Source organism: Augochlora pura, chromosome 3, assembly GCF_028453695.1.
Source record: "Augochlora pura isolate Apur16 chromosome 3, APUR_v2.2.1, whole genome shotgun sequence".
In the NCBI taxonomy this organism is placed as follows: Eukaryota; Metazoa; Arthropoda; class Insecta; order Hymenoptera; family Halictidae; genus Augochlora; species Augochlora pura.
Window position 1 is genome coordinate 14,754,222 of NC_135774.1, and position 22,270 is coordinate 14,776,491.

Here is a 22,270-nt window from a genome sequence, read left to right on the forward strand (position 1 = left end):
AAGTTACCTTTTCGAACTTCGCGGCTCGGTTAACGGGATTAAGCGTTCTTTGCTTCTGCGTCCCATTCGAGCATTGTGTTACCTTTGAACGGGGCTCAACAAAGTTGCAACACTTCCTCCCCCTCCCGCGTCACTCTTTATACCACTTCTTCCGCGACCCGTGAAAGCCACCCTGAAATATCGTCGCGAGAGAAGAAGCTTTAAAAAATTATTATCGTGTCAGCGGAAATGACACTTCTCGCAAACAACCGCGAATTCTTCTCGTCGAATCTCTCAAGCGATCCTTGGCTGCAAATTATTTGGTCGGCGCGTGCGAAACGTCGGATTTTATTCGCGCGTCAATTTCTGTCTCTCTCTCTCTCTGCCAGCCTTATGCTGTTTTTTACGGGCTCGCTATTGCCGCAGTCTCATCGCGCGCGGCCAATGTTATATTTCGCCGAGAAGAATTTTTTTTAAATTCTCCACCCCCTTCCATTTATTTCGCGTTTCGCGCGAGAATGAATTCCGCGGATATCCGCGTAATTCGTTTACATGAACATAAACCTGGGAATAATGCTGAAAAATCCACCGCGCTATAAATCAAACGTGAACCGGTTGAACGAAGGAAAAGCGCGGCGTTGTTTCGAAAAATTTCGTGGAAAAATTTCGAAAAAACGTGGAAGGCCCACAAATTAACATAAAAATTCGACGTTTCCTACGCGTCGATCTAACGTATAATTTGTGAAAAATCACGAAATTAACGAGTCGTCGTAAAGCGTCTACGACAGAGCAGCCAACGGATTCGCTCGACCAAAAAATAAATTCCGTTTCGCGCAGCCCTTTCCGGCGCCGCTAAGTAATCCTCGACGTTAACGAACTGCAGAATCTAATTAGGAGAACATTAATTGATTGCTCAAACTCTGCCGGGTCGGCCCGTCGCGCGGCGTTCCCCGTCTTTTGAGACCGTCGGTGTAATCGAAGGAATGGAAAAGATAATTTCATTCGTTCCTCCATCTGTCTTCGACGAATCGTAACACAATCCACGCTGACCCGCGCGGACAGAGTGCGAAGTATAGTCGATCGAGGGCTGATCGTTCAAGGTCGCGGAGCGCCGTTCATCCCCCAGCGTCGTTCCTATACAGTGCCTGCAGGCGTGGCCGAAACGACGCGGAACGGGGGCGAGGTAAACCTTGAACAGTCGGCGAGGCCTGGTTCGACCATAGTTCGGTGGATTTTTTTAAAACAACGCAATATATATATACGGAGTATACCTGTGCCAATCGTAGTGATATTTTATCGCGTGCGCGCCAGTGCGACAGTCAACGCAGAAACAGTCTAAACGATATAACTATAAACGACGTAACGATAAACGAAGCCAGGCCTGAGTTACATAGGATCGTGGGTGGACTGAATCGCCGACGAGAGCGAAAACGAAACGAGCGAAAGGGTCCGAGAGAAAGTGGAACGACGGAACGCGTCTGTGAATGAATACGTGGAAGGGATGGGGAGAGGGTGCGGAGGCGTAGCGTTTACGGTGTAAATCTGTGTTAAAAGAAAAATAAAAGAGGGAGGAGACTCGCGTTCACGGATGCAAGTGCCAAACTAAAGTTTAATCGTGCGAGGCTCGTAAGCGTAGTCGATTAACCAATCGCAGACGAACTGCACCGGCAGACCAAAGACGCAATCCGCTTTGTTCGACGTGAAAAAAAAGCAAAATTACACGGAAAATAAAAATGGAAGAAAAACAATAATACGCAATCGTTCGAGCGATCTCACGGCGATCGCGACGAGTCGGAGATTTTTCTCTGAAATCCGATCTGTCGTGCGAGGACGAATCGATCGATCTCTGGTCCTCGTGGATCTCGTCTGCGATCGAGACGTCTCTCCTTCGAGTATCTAGATTACAATACCGACGGTGATACGGCCGAGGATCCAGTTAGTTTTGTTAATCTTTTTAATCTTGTTACACGAACACGTTACCGTCTATCGTGACATACCTTGTTGCTAAGCTTGCCGTGTGATCCAGGATCGATCGATCGATCGACGGATCGGACGGGTGCATGCGTGATAGAGGAATCCCCCCCCCCCCCCCCCAGACGCTCTCTGTACCGAGTTTTATACGTTTACGGCGACGAATTCAAAGCTTTTTTATCCTTCGTCGTATTACGGTGTACACACGCGCGTGCAGGACAAAATCGATGCACACAAGCACGCGCACGAAAGAGAGTGCGAAGGACGCCAGTGCTCTTTGATTCTTCCAGCTCGGTGCTGTCCGACACAATCGCGACCCATGTATCCTGGTCGAGGAAACACTGTCGATTGTTGTTCCCCGTTTCGCCCTAATTAAACACTTTCTATTCTGAAATCTACGGCCTCTCGACGATCACTATCGTTCCCGGAACAAGGTCACTAGACAGCAGGGTGAAAACATCCCCTAACGTCTAGTGACTTTACCGAGATTCCATTGCGAAATCGTTCTACCCAACAACAACGCGAACTATTCAGAAATGTTACCTTCTCTTCTGATCGCAATCGACGGATTTCGGAGTTTACGAATTCGTGGTAAAAAAAAACTGTCAGGTGTCTGAGAGAAGATAGATGGACATTTCTACCTTGTCGCAATTATCGGAGACAGAAAAGGATTTCGAAAATTGCAATGCGGACAGCACTGCGGCTCAAGCTCATTCGCAACGTTTACTTTTCTACAACGAGGCATGTAATCTCGAACGCGACCAGTTGACACGTTGCGCTGTCTAGCTTCGAATTAAATAAACTATACGGGCTTGTTTAAGAAAGAATTTCTGGCAATTGAAAATGATGCGACGTGTCGATTCGTCGCGCGTCTAGGGACTTTACGTTACGAAATATCGCTGCCAATTTTTCTTGGACGTTCACATTAGAAACGACGCCGGTAGAACGATGATTCTGTTTCGCGTTACTGTTCACGATCGACAGCGTCCGACGCGGTCACATGGAACACTGTACCTATACGATGGTTTTTTTCATTGTAAACGTTCACTCGTCCGCCCCGAGAGGCGCGAGGTGAACCGTAGCGACGTGTTTGTATAATCAGAGCATTATTACCGATGTTATTACGTGTAGATAGAAAACGGAAGTAAACGATCTTTAATCTGTTAGTTGGGAGCGGAAGAGAGTCAACGAAATGACACAGACTGATTGACGATCATAGTGCTGTTCCGTTTGATTGACGTATGTGTAACGCGCGCATTCGTTTCGTGCCAATATTATTGTTAGACTGCGAGTCAAAGTCTGATTACCAGGTAATTTCAGTGTTGTTGCGTCGACAGTCTGCGACCCCCGTTTTTGCCCCAAAAAAAAAACCCGCCTGTTGTTACGTTTAGGTAGCATTTCCGGACTCTCTTGCGCTTCGAGGAGTCAGCGGCCAACTCGATTTCTAGGGCGATCGTTGCATCGAATTGGCTTTCTCTCATCGACGAAAGTAAACGCGCAATTAATTACATTTTTCCGGATGTTCGAGAGACGCGTTACACCCCCTATCGACGGGGCTGGGCGTAATGGTAAACACGTGGCTTTTAATCATTTTATAGTAATTACGAACGTATGCATGCCGAGGAGAATGATTCTTGCAGCGGCGTACTCTTCGATATGACTACCATTAAAATACAATACAACATACTGCGATTTGCCTTTGTTTGATAAACCCTTCCCGTAATTGTCGCAATTATTGCATGTTTCATTGTTATATTTCTTTACAAAATTTAAATCAGAAATTGTGCAGACAATATCGACACTAATCATCCATCCCCTTCTGAAAAGGAAGGTTTAGTAAAATATTAAATTTCATGATATTGCAGGCATTTTATATGCACTTTTATAATGGAAAATCAGAAGAAATCCCTAGCATGTTCATAATTGTTTTTCTCATATTCTTGTTCAAATTTATTCGCTATAAACGATTTTTAATTTTATTTTCAATTGCTGAATTTTTAAACAATTGATTCGTGCCGTTACTCCTATAAGAAGCCACGTTGAATCCGGCATGAATTTTTTGCTGCATTTAAAAGCATGAACAGCGCCAGTCCATGCAGTGTCAAAACGCCGAAACTGTTGATGCAACGTGACCGACTGAGATCACTCAGTTCCAAAATCCTTACATAGGAGGCTTCCCCAAATATTATTAACAAAAACATTAATAATAGCAGAATCGAAGCAAAAATATATTAATTAGGAGCACATAATTACACAAGAGAATTTGTTGCATCGATATTGCCCGAAAATCAGACGATAACATTGTAAAGCACAATTAATTAATATAATAGTTGATCAGACTTCAAAATGCAATTAACTACATCTTGCAATGGTTTTATTTATTTTTCTCGTACGATATCGATGCAGTAAAATCTCCTGAACAATTCTGTGCTCTTAGTTTATTTTTCAATGCCCGAATTTTACCATAATTAAAGACTCAGTGATGATACTTTTCAACTACTTAGAAGACATGTAATAATAAGCAAATTTTTCAAATATCTACTTTTTAAAAAACCATGACCAGGAAAACTATATGATTTTGAGATATACATTCTATGGAATCTATTGTTAAGTATATTTTAAGACCAAGAATAATAATCTTGCATACCTAGTTAATGAGTTACTTAATTTTTTCGTCGCTGCTTTGCTAATCATATAATAACTATGCAAACCAAGTCATTGAACTAAATTACCTGATTATTATATATTACTGGCGATTAAATATTACCCTTAAAATATTTCTTCTTGCCATATATAATTTATATCCCAAACTCGTGTATGTTCAACATGGGTGATGCTCGGCACTTTCTCGCAGTCATTGCTTTTAATATCTTATCGTTACGTAACTCAGTCGACAGCAATTAAAAACAACAAATCGAGCGATTAACGCTGCAACAATTCGTACGATTTAGTTTCTTACTTTTTCATTTGTCGCGCTACTTTATGGGACTTACGATCGCTATAAAGAAGTCACCAGATTGCGCTGCCATCTCCCTTTTTGAATTTCATCTGCTAAAGGCACACAGGTTCCTATACATCCCATACATAAGTGAACGAGTTGATTAGATTACAAGCAAGTTACATTTATGAGTGGGCCTAAGAAAATGCAGTTACAATTGAATTTAATAGCTGCCGCCTGCGAAGGTATGGGCATCGGCGTAAACGGGGCCTTACCATGGAAATTGAAGTAAGTCAACACGAATCAATAAGTCATTCAGACAGAATCGGCTCGCGCGCGACGCGTTCTCACTGGCATGTTTCTCTCGCACAGGAGCGAAATGGCGTTCTTTACAACCATGACGTCGAAAACAAAAGATCCGAGCAAGAAGAACGTCGTCCTTATGGGACGCAGGACATGGGAATGCATTCCGAAGAAGTACAGGCCCTTACAGAATCGTGTAAATATGGTCCTTTCGTCGAAGCTTTTGTAATGCCGATTTTTTTTTCAACGCGTAAGCGAAACGTACGATGGAATAAACAATTACTGTTACGATAAATTACGTAGGGACCTTGGGAACGAGGCGATTGTATGTAAAAGCATAGAGAAGGCGATGGAGATGATTTCGCAACCACCGCTGAATGATCTCATCGAAAGCGTATGGGTGATTGGAGGCAGCTCTGTGTACAAGGTAATTTCATTTCATATAATCAACTAAAGTTTTTCGATCGGAAAATACAAATCTCGATTTACAGGCTGCTATGGAGTCGCCCTATTTCGGTCGATTGTACCTGACGCGAGTTAAAAAGTTTTTCGAGTGCGATACGTTCTTCCCTCAAATACCAAACGACATCGTCTTGACGAAGTGAGTTCAATTTAATTTATTTACCCATTCATGATCTTACCAATGCTTTAACCCTTCGACTACCACGTCACCCTCGTATGGATGACGAAACTTTGCCGAGACTTAAAAAATAATTTTTACAATAACCAATCTATTCAATTCAAATTTGCTAAGATATGTGATTTAGTCTTTCATAATTCTTGAGGTTATTGCGAAATGTTAACTGTTTTACTGTTTTCAGAGACTCGGAGGTTCCTCAAGACGTCGAGGAGGAGAACGGAATACAGTTCGTCTACGAAGTATACAAGAAACAATAAACGCACCCCAGCATGATAAGAGAGCTTCTATTTTTCTATCTCAGTGAACGAACCAATAAATAAATTTTATTTTCCACAATAAATTTCGACCTGTTTTCAATGCTTTATTCTGACGTGTGTGTGTGTACTTCGAGGCAAGGAGAAATACAAAAGCGTGAAACGTTTCACTAGTTACGGTGAAACTCGTTTAACCCGGTGGCCACTGCATCTGGCGTCCGCCAAGGACGTGCAGATGCAGGTGGAAGACCGACTGCGCGCCGTTTTTTCCGTCGTTGACGACCAAACGGAAACCGTCGTCGAGGCCTTCCTGTTTCGCGACTTTACGAGCGACCAGCATCAGATGACCCAGTAGAGACTCATCCTGTTCCTCGGCCTTCGAAAGCTGAACAATCGGCTTCCGCGGGATCACCAGGAAATGCACCGGCGCTTGGGCGTTGATATCGTGGAACGCGACGCACTGACAAACAAAATTAATTTTAATTTCGCATCAGTCTAGTTGACAATGTTGCAGAAAACGAACGAACGAAAATGCCTAAAAAAATGAAAAGAGAAGCATAAGACAGTGTTCATTTCGACGAAAATGTCCAACTAGATTCAACAATCGGTAACTTCACAGTAAATAGATAACTATTAGATGTCATATATTATACATAAACTGCAAATCTTCCTTTAAATTCTCATCCCCATAAATTCTTTTACAAAAGTCTAAAGAAGGAGAATTTCTTCCAGCGAACATAGATTAATCGTAGATTTAATTTTTGTTAATCTACAAGTTTAATTGCACTTTAATAAGTTGTATATACTATAAAAACACACAGATCTGATTTTTAGTTATGGCAAAGCTCAACGGAACCCTAGAATTATTATTTGACCTTGTTCCCACGAAGATACTGTTATACAGTAATTTAAATTCTACTACGATTATATTTGCATGGAAATTAGCACTTTAGTGATTGTTATTGCGTCACGATGAACCGGCAAATAACCTAGTACGAAGCAGGAAGATTGGCAATGACGGCGATACGATTAAAATTTCGTTTCGGTGCCTGATTTGTGCCCACATATTTCATTTACCTTATCGTCCTCGTAGATGAAATTACAAGGGATCTCTTTGCGAAGTATTTTCCCAAAAATCGTGTCTCCGCCAGCAGCGGCTGTTTGTGCCTTCTCCACTTCAGTCGCCATCTTTTTCCAGCATGGAGTCGAATTTAGGCGACTGGCGTTTGGACACAACAACTTTTTCGACGTAGATAAGGCAAAATTCAAGAGCAGCTTCATTTCGAAGCTAACGGCTCCCGCAACTGTCACGACGATGACATCGGCGGTTGATTATTATTCTACTGATATTGTGTACCAAAGTCTCTGATTACCAAGTGTAAATATCTATATATAAACAGTTGTAATGGCGTCGACACAAACTGGCGGGTCTTTCAAATGGTAAGATCAGTGATCTCGCAACTCTGGTTTACCTTATCTTGAAATAATATTATTCCACGTTGCTTGATTATGTCGTCGCGTAAATTTATGCCGAAACGCTTTTACGTTTTTCGCGGCGTGGGCCAAGTTAGAAAAATATATGAAATATAAGGAGAGCTAGAACACGAATGTCGATAATAAATATTATTAAATTTTTTTCAGTGTATGTAGCGGACACAGAACGATAAGCGACCGTTGAACGACCTCAGTCTAAGCAGAGCATTTGAAAAGCACAGTTAGCGAAGACACTTTTCCGACATCTTGTGATGTACTTGCTTTGCAACGGCTTCAATATTTGTTAACGAAGGTGTTTTATCAATCCAGAAAGTGGTTCGACTGATTTTATAAAGGAAATATTGCACTTGAAGATCAACCCTATTCTGAACTTTTGACTAAACTGTACGAGGATACTATTCGTGATCTTATGGGTGAGACGTGAGATTAATCAAGAGATGTCTGATAGACTGAACATCCGAAAATCGTCAGCTGCCTCGAAGAAAACAGAAAATGCCACGAACTTATGACATAACCTGGTATACCGCCCTTGTCGGCCGCTCTCAGGATCGTCTGTAAAATCTGCTGAATCATCGTCGTCGCGAGCCAAGGTAACGCAGGTATATCAAACTATAAAAACATCTTTATTTTATTGTACAGTCTTTTTCGAACGACCTCCGCATATCTTTATAAAACTGCGTGCCAGGGTGTATATAAATATCATTAGTCAAAAGGTTTATAAACTGTACGAAAGGTAACGTTGCGTCGTTGAACGTCTTCGCCGATCATTCCTTACATACATTATGGCAGTGTACTTTCTGGTTTCTGACGCGGTAGAACCAACGTGTTCTCCGCCGATTTCGCGACGGGTCCGTAGTGACCCCAGTCTTACAAGAACGCTACTTAAACGCTACGCTTGCTTATCCGTCTAGATTTAATTACATAGAAAATTAAGGCATAGGGTGTGTCCGAATGCTTCACGCGACATCGGCCGTCGGTGAACACGCGGGACCGGGCGAGCCCGTCGATTCGTCGCGTCGACGCGCTACTTAATTCTAAATAAATAACGTAACGATACTGACTACACTTAGCTAACTATGCTAACGATGGGAATCCTACGGCGGTCGGAGCAGATCGGCGTGCAAGGCTCGCTGCGAAAACGAACGCATACAATGAAGTTATGGCCGGCTCTTGTTATGAATTAAATATGACGATGGTTTTCATAGGCGACGACAAAAGCGCGTTTGCAATTGTAATTTCCGAACGGGAAACGCGGTGTTATTCATGAGCGGACGTCCAGTTAGGAAGATCGATATCGTGCTCGCAACCGATTCTATGATCCCATAACGGCGAGGAAAGGAAAGTAACCGTAAGGTGTTCCCGTGCCGCGGTCGAGTCGCGTGACCTTAGCTTAACGAAGGGACGCGGGAAACTCCGATCATCACGAGTCGTCTTCGTCGAAGTACCTGTGTTTGAGCGCTTGAACCGCGGTCAGGCGACTGTGTGGATCGAACGTGAGCAGATACTTGATTAGATCCAGACCATCGTCGTTGAGGTTTGGTATTATTTGTGATAGAGGCTTGGGTTGTCTGTAAGGGAACGCTGTCCAACTGAGGGACACGTTCTCCGGCCATTCCTCTTGCGATGGCATGCCGATTATCCTGAAAAACGATCAGAAAATAATTAAACATATCCGCAGGTTTGTTTCCTGCGAGGGAAGCCCGCAACCGACTTACTGGAAAATCCTATCGAGCTGGTCGCCCTCGCTGGTGCCTGGGAACAGGGGTTGCAGTCGACTCAGCTCAGCTAGTATGCAACCCACGGACCACATGTCTACAGGGGTCGCGTACGAACAGCCCAGGAGCACTTCGGGTGCTCGATACCACTGCGTCACAACCTGGAGATCACATGTCGTTAAGAACGGATCGCTTTATCCTGTGGGAAATCTTGTAAGAGAACAAAGCTATCGACGTACCACGGAAGTCAACCTCATCTCGAAGTCATAGGTCTTCGCCAGGCCAAAATCTGCGATCTTTATTCTACCTTCCCTGGATACGAGCAGATTCTGCGGCTTCAAGTCCCTATGTATGATCCTATGGCTGTGCAAAAATTCGACGCCTCTGAGTATCTCCCTCGACATCCGCTTAACCAGTTCCGGCGGGATGCCTGACCGTGGACACGCGGACATGTAGGACTCGAGATCCCGCTCCACGTGCTCGAACACCAGCCACAAGGTCAGGCCGCGGTCCAGCCTCTCGGACAGACCGTCCGCCGAGGGCAAGTGCAGGTAATTCCCTTGGCAGACGTCCAATAGTCTCACCTACGAGCAGGATGCAAGTTACGATCACGATCCACGCGAGATACGAGAAGAGGAAAGAAGACGAAGGAAGGTACAAGAGGAGATCACCTGTGGGGACCAAGAGCAACGAAGATATCAAGACAACGCGCATGATAGATGATGCAAGAAGACAGCAACAATGTTGTAACGCGAGGTATCCCAGAAGAGGAAGAAGACAAGGGCGTAGATCAAGAAGACAGAAAGAAGATAAGTAGGAGTACCAAGATGAAATAGTGTCTCACGATGCATGAATGATAAATGACTCGGGAAGACTGCACCGGCATGGCTGCACGAGAATCTTGGGGTAGAAGGAAGAAGAGGACCAAGGGCAAAGAAGAACGGCTGTGCAACCCAGAAGAAGAAGAAAAAGAAAAAGAAGAAGAGGAAGAAAGAGTGCGGATCAAGAAGAGAACAAAATGACGAGAGAATGTCTCACAATGTGCGGATGCTCGAATCTCTCCAGCTGCTTCAGCGTGGCGATCTCCCGCAACGTCGATGAGGGCAATCCATCCTCGGTGAGGGGTACCCTGACTTTCTTCAAGGCGACTACCTGTCCGGTGTTCAGGTCCTTGGCCTTGTAGACGGTGCCATAAGCTCCGTTCCCGATCAGCGACAGCTCCTGATAAAACGCGTCCTCGCCGAGCAACGAAGTCTGAATTTGCATGTTGCAGTCCGTCTCAGACTTCCTGCTCGAGCTGCCAGGACGCTCCTGTTGACCGTACTTCATCTGCACGATCGTCTCGAAGCTGCCGAAGTGTCCGTCCTTCGAGGATCCGGGCATCGCCATCCCAGGACCCTCCAAGCTGGTCTGGATCAGTTGTTTCGTCCCGTCCAGCGATTCCTCGGAGATCTCGAAAGGACTAGTCCCCGCTATTCCTTCCGGGATCAGCTCGACGGTGTTCTCGGACAAGGACGCGGCCACCGAGCTGGCCAGCGTCTCCGCGCTCTTCGGATCCTCGTTGCTCAGCTCCGGATCCTTCTCGCAGCCGGTTGCGCCGGAAAACTTCGACTTCTTCGGCGGCGTCGGCGACGATAGGTCAGGTCCGAGCTCGGAGCTCGGACGTCGGGACGTGCCGGCCATCACAACATTTCGGCTTCTACCTGAAACGAACATGATTGCGTCTAGTTCAACGTCACGATTCCTAGGTTTTCAATGTGATACGGTGGGACAAGCTGGAGCAATCGAAGATTTTGGACTGAATTTTTTCGGCAGATTTCCAGGGTCAATTTTTCTGGATCGTGGAAGCGAGGTTCGAAGTTCTACAGTCTAGATTATAGATTTTATGCTTTTGATTGTGATTCTAGGATTTTAAGCTTTAAGTGCTGGGTGCTGGATTTTCATACTAGGTTTTAATGCTCACAAGGGACGATCTTCAACTCGATATTTCGAAACGACCAATCAGAGATCCCTTTTACCATGCGGGAACATTGGAATATTGAAAAGTCAGATTACGGAGAAGCAAAATGAATGGGAAGTGGAAATTTCCTGCGGGTCGTATCAGAGTTTATGGTCGGAAACTATGATCCAAATTCCAGGGTGATCAGGGCGAAGCGATCGAGCGGTTTCGGCGTTAATGTACCGGTTGAGAGAAGCGTACGCGGCGACCGGAATATAGGTGAGACCTGGGGTTTCATTAAATTTTACGTGTGCGATTCCGCCGCGCCGTCTGTTACACGACATCTGCACCGACACCTGCGTTCGTATAATAGCGCTGCCTCATCGTCGTCTGCTTCCCGGAACATCTTGTAAATGCAAGAACGGCCCCATTGTACAGGCTTAACGGGTCCCTTGCCCTTTGTTTTCTCCGGCACGGTGCCGGCCGTCGTCGGCTCGCCCGAAAATTGTATTTTTACCTGGCCGCCGTCGGCTCGCCCGAAAATTGTATTTTTACCTGGCCGACGTCCATGCGGAAAATTTCACGTTGGAAAACGCTCGTTTTTACCAAACCGACTATGGACCTTCCGTCCAATTATTACTGCGTGAACGCTCTTTAACTCGCAATGTTTAATGTATTACAGTATTTAAAAACCTGAATTTTTGTCATTATTGTTATAATAATTTATCAGAGAATAAAGAATGCCAAAAAGGAACCTGAGTACTACACAATCATTTTGGTAGAGTTTAGAATATTTTTTTTATATCTTGACTAGCAGAGTTTTCAATTTTTATTTAATATTAACACGGTTTTACTAACCTTTTCTAATTCAAATCGAAACAGCATCCACATGTTTGTATAAATATATTAAATAAAAACAGAAAATGATATTATATGCACACCCACGTTTTATTGGAAATAAGTCATTAAATTAGAGATTAAGTGCGGAACATCGTTAAAAATTCCTAGAAAATAGAAATAATTTACTTGATAAGATTGAAGCGATAAACTTAAAATTCGACACGGCGGATCTTATTTCATTTCTTTCGTATTCTAAACGCCGTAAGAAAATTCGATATAGCACATAAAAAAACGAACTCCGTGTAATTTCTGTCCACTGTATTGCACGTAACAAAGAACTGGCCACGAAACGAAGTGCAAATACTTCTCGAAAATTTTTGGAACAGATTCGAGTTTCCTCTCGGGTTTCCCGAGGCGACCGACTCCGAAATCAGATGGGAGCGTAGCACGATTACGGTTGCCTCGAGCACGTGTGTTCCGTGGACTGCGGCCGGAAGAGAGACTTGCGCGCTGCCCAAAAACGAATCGCCTAGACCGTCGAAGGACAGGCAATGACGTGCCTCGCTGTGTACACACGGTGGCGAAACGTAATGTAGCTCACAACAAAGTTAAATCAAGGAGTCGTCGATAAAAACACGGCGTGTCGCGCGTCGAAGATTACGAAGACCCCGTGTTCCCGTTCGTCGGTGCGCACGAGGACCGAAGGGCCTCGAATAGGCGAGCCACGCGGTCCCGGAACGTTTACATAGACCATCGAGGGTGTAATAAAACAAGCTCGGTTATCGGGCCCGGGATTTACAAGGTTTATCGTCGAACCGCGCATTCCGGCGTCGATTTTCCGCGCCCGAGTCGCTTTTATCGCCCGAGCGTCGCTCCCTTGAATGAACTCTTCGTTTGTACAACGATAACGCTGGGGCCCCGGTCGCTCCGATTCTCTTTATTTTTCCACGGTTCCGCGCTCCTAAAATCTGTCATCGCGACCATAACCACCGACGACGGTCGCGTCATCGTCGAGGAGGAAGCCGACAGTTTGATTAAATTCTTTTATCAACTTCCTTTTGTGATAAGTTCGCCTGAAAAAAAAAGAAAGAAAACGAGCGCGAGCGGAGGAGCGTTACATCACACGAAACGGTCTCGAAGTAAAATTAACTTCTCAGCAACTCGATGGCCGTCGCGAGCCGCCTTCTCGGAAGGATCTGTGTCTCTTCTCCGGGGCTGGGGGTATCTCGACGGGACATACGCCGGGGGAAATCTGTTCCGCGAAGGGAAAGGTGAGACTTCAGCCTTGAACTTCGTCGATGACGGAGCGAAACCTCTCTAGGAATCGGGAAAAAAAAAATCGAAGCCCGAAGATAACGGCCGACTGGAACGATCGACGATAAGAAAACCCGGTGGCAGAGAGAAGCGCCAACGATCTTACACTGTAGATAAATATCGGAGCCGTTCGGTCGGACACACTTTTCGAGGAATTTTCCGGAACACTGTTGCTCAACGCGGCGACGCGGCCCGGCTCCGTTTCGGTATCTTCTACACGTGTTCGCCGCTGTTTACGAGCTATGTGGCACGGAACGATAATGGTTCCCAAACGCGTCAATCAACCGGCGACGGGATCGCAACTTAATCGTGCCCGTTAGAACGCGGCCAGTCCGGTCGCGTATGAATGAACCGATTCTCGTAAACGAGACCGCCCCACTTATCGACCTCTGCCCGTTAGTTTCTCGACTGGACATAAGGACCGTGAACCTGTTAGGCCGCGCGGCGAGACGTTGCCGTGTATGAACGACGGCTTTCAGCCATTTGGTAGCCATCGAAATCGTCGTAGGTCCTAGAGAATCGTGGGAACCTCGATGCGGTCGGTGCGATCGAACGGCGACCGAGGGCGACGTCCCGGCGCGTTTCGGGACGAAAATGGAACGACGGGGAACGATCGGGGAATTGGAAATTAGACGGTGGGGTCAGGAAACGGCGCGACCGTCTCTCGGTTAGGCAGGAAGCAACTCGTAGACGAGCAGTGTAAACAAGGAGGCGCCAGTGGATTTCGGATTATTCATGGGGTTGACACTGCTATCTGATCGGGGTCTTTCACACGCGAGACGGAACACTTACGCTCGTCCCTCCCCATTCACCTCCGACCGAACTGTAAGACCGTGCCGAAGGTCTCCGACGGAACACGCGAGAGAGAAGTTATATACGCGGCGGGTTCACGGATCGATCCGGAATTTACGACTGGCGTCGCGATGAATGGAGACCGGTTCCGGCTTCGGCTCCGAACACCGAGCCACCACCGTCTCGCGGAAAACGCGCCGGCCGATTACTCCGATGGAGCACGGACGCGATTATTGATTTATCTTGTCGCGGTGACTAATCGACTGGTCCGTCCGTTCCACGCATGGCCATTCGAAAGTTTCGCGTGTCCAACGCGTCAAAACATCTCTCCGCGTGGTTCGTTCGACGTGCTATCTCCGAGCTGGAGATCACGATTATCAAGCTGCGTCGAAGACACACGCGTACACGCAGAATTCAGTTGCTCGTGTTTCACGGAGTAGAAGATCGAGATAGCTCTTGAGATGGAAGTTTGTGTTTGCTTTACGAAGAGTGTTCCAGATGGGTCTGGAAAAGCTAAGCTAATTTGAATTTTGTTAGAGTGCTAACAGAAGGTTGCATCTCTGTCTAAAGGGTCTCGAGTAGGCGTGGCTTGGTCGCCCTTGGCTCCAAGCGATGTCCCAATGGGCAATCTATCAACGTCGAAGATCTGGAAAGGTCTAGAACAGACCGTCACTGGAAGAAAATCTAAGATATTGTATTTCTCGTATCCTATTTATTCCTAAAACCAAAATTTCCTTTGCAACAATCCAACAATTCACGATCAGCTTAGCCGCGACCAAACAATTCTCGAAGGAGACGGAGTTAGCAAGAAATCGTAATTCGACGCCTCGTTTGATTTCGAGGTGTATCACGTGCCCGACCACGTGGCCGCTGACGACGTTTTCTACACGCGCGGTTCGTAAACAAGAAAAAGAGAGCGAGAGAGCGAAGAGGTGCGGGGGCCTCCACCCCCGCCCGTGGCAGACCCTTGTCTTATCTCCGCGTGCCGCGACATTCCAGGTTCTCACGTTCCGCGAGATACGCTACCGTTACGTGACCGGCGTTCTCACGACCGAAAATCCCCGGGGGACCAACCGAGCACGACGAAAAAAAGAAAAACTCTATCCTTAACGATCGAAGGAGGTCCGAGATCGACGGAACTAAAGAGTCCCCGGCGATCGGGATCTAGAAGACCTTAGACTCCTTCTGGTTGTTCGTTCGCCAGGGGAAACGAGCAACAAGTGTCGCGTATCCTCGGTACAGGGGCTGGTGTCGCGGGTAGTTTGCTACGGAGACACGAAGACGAAGAGGAAGAGGTGGAGAAGAAGGAGGCGCGTTTGAAAGCGAACGAGCGAGCGAGCCTCGCTCGAGTGATACTCGTTTCGAAGCGGGTTCGTCCCCGAGAGATACGTACTGGTCCGACGAGAGTCTGGTCTGTTGACTTACCCAGCGGGCTAGGTGCTGACCTCCCACGAGAGAAGATCGGAGCGACGGGTAGCCAGACGGAGGCAGCAGCCAGCGATGCGCCAGGGAACAAAAACAGAAGCGGCTGGCAGGCACTCTCCACGTGCCGGAAACGGTTGTCCGCTGGGGTTCTCGTGGCCCAGGAGGCGTCGCGCGAGAGGCGTCTTTGTTGCAGAACGATCACGATCGCGATCACGATCTCGAGCACGAGCACACGGCCGACTGGCGAGGCAGCCGGTAGCGACGTAAAAGAGAGAGCGAAGAGGACGGTCGGCCACTCGCGAGCGTAACCCAACGGCGACTCGACGAATCGTTGTGCAGCCGAACCAGCAAACGTGCCGCTCGAAAACACGCTTGTAAGCGAACTGCACTGTGGACCGACCTAAAAAGTACTGACACGAGGCGACGGACACGCATACGGGCAGAGTCTGTCGCTGGCCGAACCGTACACAAGCAACTGGCAGCCTGGCTGGATGGCTGGCTCTCGAGGGGACTTCGATCGAGCCGAGTCCGCATCGACCGCTACCGACAGCTGCCACTGGCCCTACCAACACGCTCCTGCTGCTTCTGCTTCGGCTTCTGCTTCTGGCTTCTACTTCTACCTCGCCACATCGGCTTATCCGTATGCAACGGGGAGGGGGAAACGCGACCCGACCCGACCCAACCCGACTCTCGACTCAACTCGACGCGCCGCGTCCCGACGCCGAGCCGTCGCGACCCGCCGGGTCGTACCCGCGACGGTGCCGCGACGTCCACGAATTATCCACTGACGACCGGCGTCGATCGTCCAGGGTTTATACCGTCTCGCCGCCACCCGACGATCGGATTTTCGAATGACTACCTACGTTCCCGGAAATCGCGGCGCGATAGTAATACTACGGCCACCGTGATTCACGATGCCGTTTTACTCACGCTAATCCTCTTATGATGCGACTCACGAGTGATTTGTCAATTCCGAGGAATATCCCGCGGCGCGTCGCCTGTATGAATGGGTTAGAATCATAGCGGCGTCAGTACCATTTCCGAAAATTTTCACTCGCCAAGCGTTGCCGATGACCTGGCTCTTTACGGTTATTATTCTATTGCCCGCGGTCTTCCTTTCTATTTTATGACTCGAGGGTCTCGGCTCGAAAATTTGAAGAAATTCTCCGTTCGAGAACAAGCTTATACTTTCAAAGAAATATTTTTCTTCGGATAACCGTGAACCGAGTAAAGCAAACCACCGCAAAGTACGCTTTTTGAATAAATAAAAAGAAGCACAATAAAACGCTTGATCTTTCAAAGAAATGAACGTTGGCTAAAAAAGGCCTTGAAAATGTTCAGAAAAAAAATTCCCAAAAGACACCGTCGTTTCTCTGAACTCCGGACTGGGCATGAACCCTTAATCGGACTACAGTGTTTGCGCGGTACGTTGTATAAATTCCTCAGAGAAGACCGCCTTCGAGCGAGCCAGTCCGAAAAGCAGCAAGTTGTTACAATGTAAACACCTCGGCCGCACAACGTCTAGTCGAAGGAAGTTCGGCGAAATAGGCGGTACGCAACTCGGCGAGAAAGACAAACTCTGATCAGGAACGTTGCCGTAGAAAGTGCAACGTTCGAGGACGGTGGAAAACTATGAAGAAAATTTCTGTTGGAAATGGAGGGTCCTCCTAGGTAGCCGAATTCCGCCGCGTCCACGTGATCGTGAGGATTCCTGGTCTCGTTCGCTTCGACCGCACTTCCTTCGGATTGCGGCGAAGGGGTACGGGAAGAAGGAGCCGGAGAGTAGTCACGCGAGAGCGTGCGAGAGGGAAAACGAATCGTGAGAGGGAGCGAGAGAGGTCGAAGAAGGGAAGGAAACGCGGAGGATGCGCAAAATCAGAGTTCCCCGGCCTGGGGGAACGAGATCCTTCGGGAATACATACTCTCTGTATACTCACGTAGAGGAACCGCATCGTCCACGCTCCGAGCAATGATCTCTTGGGGCTACGCTCCGGCACCGATCGACGTCCTCATCCCGTAGAACCGACAGAGTCCCGATTGTCACTTCGATGCACGCCACGCGAACTACTCCTGCGGTCGAGGAACGAGGAAACTTCCGCGCGACACCACGTGGCTGTGCGTTCTATCGCGTTAACACGCCGATTGCCATCGCGACCGCTGCACCATCGACAGGTCGTTGTTCCTGGCGGTGGCGCCAGGCAGCGCAACTAATCCCGAAGAAGGAGTCCCGAGGAGAGGCTCTTTCTCTCTCCCGTCAGCCGATCAGCGTCCGCTCCGCGTCCCGAAACATGAATGGAATGCTTCCCCTGGCGGCCGATGTACGCGAGAGACGACGGCTCCGGAATGGAATGGGCCGGGAGAGTCTCCGAGCCAGGGCCGGAACATTATCCGAGGAGCCCTTCGAAGGGCGACCGCCTCACACCTAGCCGAGGGGCTCCCGGGACCCACGCTAGCCCCCTTTTACCACCTCCGACCGATCCTGGCCAGAAAATTTCCCTTGAAATTCGAGCGGCCACGCGGCTACGGACGCGTCAAATCGATCCTTCCCCTCCGACCCCCGCGCAGCCGACGAAAATGGTCGGCATACCTGCCGGAAGGTAGTGGCAGCTGAAGTGTTCAGGTAGAGGGTAGTGGTGACGCGGTCACTGTGCGACGCCCGTTTGCCGTTGCTTTCGTTTCTTTACGAGCCCAAATTCGTGTTCATTCGATCAAATGTTTTTATTAAGAAAATAAACGAAATAATATATATCATAATTTTAATTAAAAATATTAATCATAATTTAAAAAATTATATACGTCTGAGAAATATCTGACGAAAATAAAACAATTTAATAGGTCTTGAAAATAGCTAGTCCGAAATAAAAAAGATTGAACGTGTCTTCAGAATATCAAATCGAAAATTAAAAGAATCAATATCTACTCGACGCTAAGCAAAATGAAAGAAAAATAATTTCGTATGTTTTATTCGATATAGATTTAGTTATGCTAGAAAAGAAAGGCAGGCAGTTGGTCACGGCATAGTAACCGCTCCTACCACCCTCCTACTACCCTACTCGATCTATCGGCTAGTTCGAGAGCCTCCTGCATTCTGTATTCGCTATAATTTCGACGCAACTCCATAGATCGTCGATGCAGATGCTGTCTGTCTACGTTGCAACATTGCTCTCTCTGATTATAGAGAACCGCGAGGAGAAAACGCAGTTTTACTGTACTCAGCTGTGCACGAGTTGCACAAGTTCATTCCCTTGCTATGTCAGACGTCGAGAAGCAAATTACCCGGCTGGGATGCAATTCATTTCGAAAGGGTATTCTTAACCAGTTAGCTGTTTTCGACGAACACACTGGTCACGAGGAAATGACTGTACACTCAATTCTGTGTTTACATGGCAGATACGTCCCATAAAAAAACTGTGTAAAAAGAGAATTCTGTATTTCGTGTTGTTTCCATGCTATTTTTACTTTCATTTGTATATGGTATTATTATATAAGTATAATTATATTATAATAATACTGTAACAATATATTATTATTAATTGTAACTTTATTATAATATAATAACACGCTTTTCAAACGGCAAACCGGTTGAAGGATAGCTCCCGCGGACGATTGTTATCGCGCGAATTAGATTCTTCAAGACGGCGTGTACGCTAATCGAATTCCGAGAACAGCGTCGATCGGATCGCGGCGTCGCGTTTTCCCGCGACATTCCAGTTTTCCCGATCGCTCGGCCGGGGCGCCGCGGCAACGTGGGTCCGCTGATGCGCGCAGGACATTTTCTTTTTGTCGTCCAATTGAGAGATGTCCGGCGCCGCGATCAAACGAGACGTCACTGTCGCCGCGAGGACACGGGAGCGAGACGGGAAATGATTTCGCGCATCTGCGTGTGACTAAGACGGCCGCGCGATGTATAGCGACGATTATGGTTATCTCTGGTGCGCGCTGCTCGTCGCTGGTTATTCGAGCGACGGGGCATATCTCTCGTAGCCGCGTGAAAGGTAATCGCGGGATTTCTGAGAACAGGATTCATCTCTGTGACGCGTCCGACACGCGAGGCGCCGGTGCCGTCGTTCTATCGACGGACCCGTTTAACTTTCGATGAAACCAGCCCCGACGTGGATTACCCGGGCCGAGGAGAATCGCGCAACGGCTGTGGCTGCTTCGCCGCGATAAAATGCAGGAAGCATCAATAACGAGGCGACTCATCTTCCACGGTTAACAGGTTAAATACTGAGCATCGTGATGGATGACCCTCGGCTCTCGCTCAGATTGTTTGTCGCCCTGCGCGAGCCTAAACACTGCCACAGCGGTGAACCAAGGACCTACGAAACGAATTCCATAACTCACGGGCCTGGGCGAAGGTTGTTTCGTATGAAGAGAAGACACGATTGTTCGAGGTCATTCGGTTCGAACATTTGTTTGCTAATCGTTGATATTAAAGTAATACCGATAATAATAGCAGTTTTAAACAACGAATTGAATATAATAGAAGAGGAAGATTTTATTTTCAGAAGCCTATTAATATGCACTTAATTCTTGGAATAATATGCAATAAAAAGTAGTAGCTACATTCGCATTAATTAAACCATAACAGCTAAGCTCTTTCCTCAAAAAGATTTTCCCTGAACAGAGTATTATCCTAAGGATTATCCTCAAATGATTTTTTAAAGCTTCAGACTGGTTTTGTAAAAAAAGAATTATTACTGCACCGATTATGTATCAGATAATTACCGTGAAGAATTCCGCAATTATCTCAAATAATTATTTCGAAACACTCGATCTCGTATTGCTCTTTCAAAATCAAGATTCTCAAAAAATATTCACGAAACAGTCATCGCGGCGACTACTCCAAAATATGCATATGACAAATGCAGCGTCGACGTCACTGTATTGACTCTACCTGGAATCATTTACGTCTGGAGCCGACGCAGCACGCGATCGCGATGAGTAATCCGGAAAAGCGGGCGAATACGTGTTTTCCGCGAACGACGCACAGATTATCGATCTCTTGCCAGCTTGCACGGCTGATCATCTGCGCCCGGTTTTCGGCAGAAGGGATCGGTTTTACGACGGGGCTGTTAACGCTGACAGCGTTTGGGCGAGTCGATGGAACGCAGGTAGTCGCTGCCCGGCGGAAAATACGGCAATGGTCGGAACGCAGGTAGCCGCAGCCCGACGGAAAATACGGCGATGGTCGGAACGGCAGGGAATCTGGTTCCGTTATGTGCCGTATAACAAGGATTCGATGCACCCGAACCTTCTAGATGGTCGGCTCTTTGTGTTCGCCTGCCAGCCGTTAGATTATTGAAGTCGTTCTGCTTGTTCGACCATGTTCCGGAAAAACCTCTGCCGACCGAGCCGAGCTACAGTCCCATGCTAACCGAGAGAGATGCGGGTAGAAATCGCTGAAAAACGAGCCAAAGAGAAGCGTCGGCTTTCTAAAATAAATCTCCGAAGTACCCATTGTTTCATACGGCGAATATTTATAATTAGACAAGTTGGATGACGTTAAGTTACAGTTAAGCTGGAACAATAGCGTTATCCCGCTTTAACGCTAAATTTACGGGGCGCTAAAGGGAACAACGTGACGTTTATTCCCGTTTTTAACGAGCGTTATTGTTATATTTACCGCAAGTAACACATACGTTGAATAAATAACTCACGAATGTATCTTTAGAATCTGAAGGATCATGAATTAACAAAGCCGTCAGTTCAACGCAAGCATTCAGCGATTTATCGAATAGAAGACTCTTACGAAGTCCTAAGTTGAATAAATTATGTCCAATTTTACTGCGGTTCTGACCCGATGAAACGGGGGAAGTTAGAACAGTGTGACAGCCAGGTAACGTTGAAGAACAGGTGACGCGTGGTACTGGAAGAGCGAGGGCCGCATTTACCGATCCATATCGATCGCGAGATTATCGTTGCGCTTTCGATTGGCCTCGAAATTCAGTGGCGGCCACCTGGAAGCCGCGTGCACCTGGCAGGGGAGCCCTGCACAGGCCCGCACAATAATTCGAGCCACGGAGGTAAAGAGCGTGGAGGCGGGACGAGGGGAGGGCACAATGAACCGATTGTACGTCCGCAAGCCCCACGGAATGCCACGGAAATGTGCACGTTATCGCTGCGAACGCCGCGCGCGCGCGCGCGTATCGACCCCGTCGTCGGAAGGCCGTTCTCTCGATTCCGTGAGCCGCTAAAAATAATCCCGCCACTTCAGACGGCCCCCGTCATCGATCCGCTCTAAACCGCGAACCATGCCGATCGCGATCAAACGCACAAACCGGAAGTCGCACGGCGTTCCCCCCGGGTTCAGGAGCTGCAGCCTCTCGGGGACGTCGTGACCGGCGATGCACGATGAACCACTCGCGCGAACACCCCTGAACGCAGGAACCGCAGAGAATGGCGCCGTTTGTTCTAGATGCGTGGTTTTAAACGCCACTTTCGTTTGTCCGTGGGACCCCGAGGTGTGCGACGGGGCCGGCCTCGATCGATTCCAGGCACTGGCTCTGCCGGACACCGTCGACGGGGCCTTATTGTGAGGCCCCCGACATTGTTCACGTCTGAGGCACGGAACGCCTTCGGTCTCGCCAAACTAGACGGCAGACTGGTTTTTGCCCAATTTAGATCCCCCATTGTTCGGCTCGGCTTGGAATGAAAATAGAGAAT

At 47.5% G+C, this 22,270-nt stretch overlaps 3 protein-coding genes and 1 long non-coding RNA gene across 5 annotated transcripts; 2 read left to right on the forward strand and 2 right to left on the reverse strand.

Moving 5' to 3' along the window:
* Positions 1 to 4,869: 4,869 nt before the first annotated feature.
* Dhfr (dihydrofolate reductase) lies at positions 4,870 to 6,141 on the forward strand. The gene is made up of 5 exons (XM_078176746.1): positions 4,870 to 5,176; positions 5,261 to 5,416; positions 5,495 to 5,618; positions 5,683 to 5,792; positions 6,013 to 6,141. Exons 1-5 carry the CDS (start codon positions 5,076 to 5,078, stop codon positions 6,086 to 6,088), a joined length of 567 nt encoding a protein of 188 aa, XP_078032872.1. The 5' UTR covers positions 4,870 to 5,075; the 3' UTR covers positions 6,089 to 6,141.
* A 30-nt stretch (positions 6,142 to 6,171) lies between these two features.
* On the reverse strand, positions 6,172 to 7,452 carry Hint1 (histidine triad nucleotide binding protein 1). The gene is made up of 2 exons (XM_078176747.1): positions 7,163 to 7,452; positions 6,172 to 6,545 (listed from the first exon to the last, which is right to left on the reverse strand). Exons 1-2 carry the CDS (start codon positions 7,364 to 7,366, stop codon positions 6,276 to 6,278), a joined length of 474 nt encoding a protein of 157 aa, XP_078032873.1. The 5' UTR covers positions 7,367 to 7,452; the 3' UTR covers positions 6,172 to 6,275.
* Positions 7,453 to 7,749: 297 nt separating this feature from the next.
* On the forward strand, positions 7,750 to 9,652 carry LOC144467691 (uncharacterized). Of its 2 annotated transcripts, none has more exons than XR_013493710.1 (2): positions 7,750 to 8,178; positions 9,258 to 9,652. It is a non-coding gene; the product is annotated as an uncharacterized LOC144467691 (long non-coding RNA). The 2 variants fall into 2 exon arrangements; XR_013493711.1 differs by having other exon boundaries at positions 7,750 to 8,169.
* On the reverse strand, positions 8,182 to 15,998 carry LOC144467690 (cyclin-dependent kinase 4). The gene is made up of 5 exons (XM_078176605.1): positions 15,605 to 15,998; positions 10,333 to 10,997; positions 9,534 to 9,878; positions 9,295 to 9,455; positions 8,182 to 9,219 (listed from the first exon to the last, which is right to left on the reverse strand). Exons 2-5 carry the CDS (start codon positions 10,975 to 10,977, stop codon positions 9,000 to 9,002), a joined length of 1,371 nt encoding a protein of 456 aa, XP_078032731.1. The 5' UTR covers positions 10,978 to 10,997; positions 15,605 to 15,998; the 3' UTR covers positions 8,182 to 8,999.
* Positions 15,999 to 22,270: the final 6,272 nt, after the last annotated feature.